Genomic DNA, 3,340 nt, shown 5'->3' with positions numbered 1-3,340 from the left:
CATCACTGTCAAACTCCACAAAATTACACATTCTAAGTTTCAAAGGTAGTATTTACTTCAGGCTTAGCACATTTCTTTTATTTCTAGCCAATCATCAAACGTTTAAAGATTGAAAGTCTTTATAATTGACAGCTGCTAAATATAAGCAGGGGAAAGAAAACACCCCATTTCTGTAGAATGTCTTTTTAAAGTTTCCTCCATGTTTGAACAGATGCTGGAGATGACGCACATGGCATGCAGTACCAATTATTTAATTGTATTAATCGTTCATCCAATCTCTTTTATGTAAACAAGTGAATGGAAATTAAACCCCATAATACACAGACGTCACAGACAACACTTTCCACAGAGATTGTTTTAGTAAACCCTTAGTGTGACTATTTCCCAAAAATGTCAGCTCTTTTTTCTTAAGTGTTTTGTTGGTTCTCAAAGTGATTTTAAAGCATGCACTGTGTTCACAATCATTCTCAACTGATAGTTGAGCATATGTTGTAGCTATTTTTCCATATAACCACATAATGTAGTTTCATAAAGTCAATATGAAAATCGGTGTGTGACCCTGAATCATATTTTGAATTGCAAATAGCATTTCTTGTTAAAATTGACAGAGAACCTGCAATATTACATAATAAAAAATTCGCTCTTTTGAGAGAAATCTATCTATTTATAGAATTATTACTCTATAGGTTAACATTATATTTGTATCCTTTCTGTGATAGTGTATCTGGGATGCAGTAATCACCACAACACCCCATGTCTTCCACAACAAGTTGAAGAAATGTGCACTGTTTTAAGAATATTGGGTAACAATATAGCATCTGAGATCTTTATAACCAACCATATCTATATCACACTTGCAATAAAAGAAAGGTATTTAGGTCATCAGGTTAAATAACTGACACATATAAAGAGTAATCATGTTATTTTATTTATTCTGGAGGTGTGAATTCCAAGATAAAAGCTGTTAGTATGATGATAGGATGATAGGATAATCAAATAATGATACCTAACAATCTTGAGCTTTTTTTTTTTATTATAAACAAAAGTAAATGTAACAAGTACTGTCAACTAATCTTCGACTTTGTCTTGCTTAACGTAAGACATTGACATTCACACGACATCCCCTGCTGGAAATTATATCCTTCTGAAAAACAGCTGTGTAAGGAAGCAGTCCCAATATTCGGTTAAAAAATTGTTTAGACAAAGATTACTGAATTAGTGTAACTGGATTTAACTTCTCTCTGATTTATGATTTACAAGCAATACAGGCACAAAGTTACATTCATGATAAACTGTTAAAAACATAAAATATAGTAGTATATATAGTAGTGCATTTGTGTATACTACACTTGGTGGGAATGGACCAGAGTTCTTATTTAGAATATAGCTAATAATATAATTATACCCTAAAATGTTAAAACACATTAAGTTTTGAAGCTCCATGCATAATGCGCTTATTAAGTCATTGGCATAATAATAAAAAATAAAAAAACAATACTTCATTGTGGAATCTCATAACTGTCCATGTACAGAGATGATCAACATCAGAGAACATTTTATTTGAAAAATCGAAATGACTGATTGGTTTAAAGGTGCTCTACTCAACATACATCCCAGTAAGTGAAATAACGTTTTTTTCACGGTCGCTTGTAACATATCACAACAAACAACAGAAGAAGGATTACAACACACACAGGGAGAGTGACTTCATTCTCTACTTAGTTCGCCATTACTCCACCATACATTTACCATTGCTTTATTAATGCTCTGAGCATCGAGTGCAGCCCCTTTAATATCTGAGCCTGTATCGAAACTGAACGTCACTGACAGGTTGCATCGATCCAAAGCCCCATCGCCTGAAATCAATTTCAGGTATCTTCTCATCAGGATTCTTCAGCTCAAACTCAAAATAAACCAACATGAGGAAAACAAACTGTTTCAGCTCATTGGTGGCAAAGAACCGCCCAGGGCACATGGAGACCCCGGCACCCCAGGGCATGTTATAATACTTCACCTTCTTCCCTGCTTTGTAAAAATCAGTTTTCTTGCTTCCGTCTGGATTTAGAAAGCGGTCAAATTTGAATGAATTTGGGTCGGGGTGGATTTCTGGGTCAATCTGAACGGCAATGTAAGGAAATGTTGCCATTCTGTCGCCCTTGCGGATGACGTATTCGCGCCCATCAGCCATCTTGAGGTTCATATCTTGAAGCACTGCCCTGGTGAGAAGGGGCGCAGCAGTGAGTCGGAGGGTTTCTTCTACAGCACTGTCCAGGATCGGTGTTTTCATCAGCATTTCACGGGTCAGGTTGATTAAAGGGCCGCCACGTTGGACTTCTTGCCCGAATTCCTTTAGAACCTTGTCTACCTCATTCTTCACTGCTGTCATGGCTTCTGGGTGTTTCATGAGGAAGAGGAGCAGCCAAAATGAAGAAGGCCCTGTGTTACCCTGAGAAGCCCAAAGAAGCACAAAATTGTACCTAGTTATCATTGACTCGTCCAAACCCATCTCCTCTTTGGTCTGCTGCATGTCCCACACCCAGCCACTGATGTTGTCCTTGGACTTCAGCTTCTCCACTGACAGAGTTTCCCAGAAGTATCCCATCAGCCTGTCCGCTTTTAACTTTTCCCTTGGGGGCAGGACCCCGTAAGCCAGGTTGGGAAACAGTTGGTCATATTGACGAAACTTGTGAAATAAGGCTTCTGATTCAGCTCTGTCTTTCGCTTTGGCTTTCTCCTCACCTCCTTCTGACTTGTGTGGCACATTGCCATACAGAGCTAAGTAGCCAGCCCTAAAAACAATATTGTAGCAATACATAAACAGTCCATCATCCATCCAGGTTCTTTGGTCTGCAGCTGAGCCGATATTGTGCAACATCAGGTTCTGCAAATTACTCATCATGGCTTGTGTCATTACCTCCAGACCATCTCCCTTAAGGTGCTTGTTGCTGGATAAGTGGAGAATGTGGTGATCATTCTCTATGGCTGTGTAACCGAAAACTCTGCGCACCAAATGTTGAGCAAACTTGCTGAAGTCCAGTTTTTCTCGACTCTCCTTGACAAGTGACCCAAACGAGAAAGGATCCTGAAGGAACGTAATATAAAACCCTCCAAGCTGTATTGTAAACACATCACCGTGCTTCTGCTTCATCCTCTCTAGGAACTTTGCTGTGTTCCTGCGAAACTCTAAGACATGACCAAGCCAGGGGAGGAGCCCCTTGTCCAAAGGGGGTTCTCCTGTTCGCCGTTGTCGAAACACCCCGAGAAGGTACAGCCCCCCAATGAGAGCGGCAAGAAAGCCAAGAAAGACAGGCAGCAGCAGACCCATGACCGATTTCTCTGA

At 39.6% G+C, this 3,340-nt stretch overlaps 1 protein-coding gene across 1 annotated transcript; it reads right to left on the bottom strand.

Moving 5' to 3' along the window:
* Positions 1–1,080: 1,080 nt before the first annotated feature.
* On the bottom strand, positions 1,081–3,340 carry LOC310957535 (5-beta-cholestane-3-alpha,7-alpha-diol 12-alpha-hydroxylase-like). Its single transcript, XM_083928137.1, has one exon. It carries the CDS (start codon positions 3,323–3,325, stop codon positions 1,790–1,792), a length of 1,536 nt encoding a protein of 511 aa, XP_083784263.1. The 5' UTR covers positions 3,326–3,340; the 3' UTR covers positions 1,081–1,789.

The sequence above is a fragment of the Echiichthys vipera genome (assembly GCF_963691815.1).
Source record: "Echiichthys vipera genome assembly, chromosome: 15".
NCBI classification, from domain to species: domain Eukaryota; kingdom Metazoa; phylum Chordata; class Actinopteri; order Perciformes; family Trachinidae; genus Echiichthys; species Echiichthys vipera.
The sequence above is the reverse complement of the archived record's forward strand: the minus strand, read 5'-3'. Positions and strand labels throughout refer to the sequence as shown.

What these genes read in the sequence shown, in the direction of transcription:
- LOC310957535 (XM_083928137.1), bottom strand. Translation starts at nt 3,325, where the DNA reads ATGGGTCTGCTGCTGCCTGTCTTTCTTGGCTTTCTTGCCGCTCTCATT.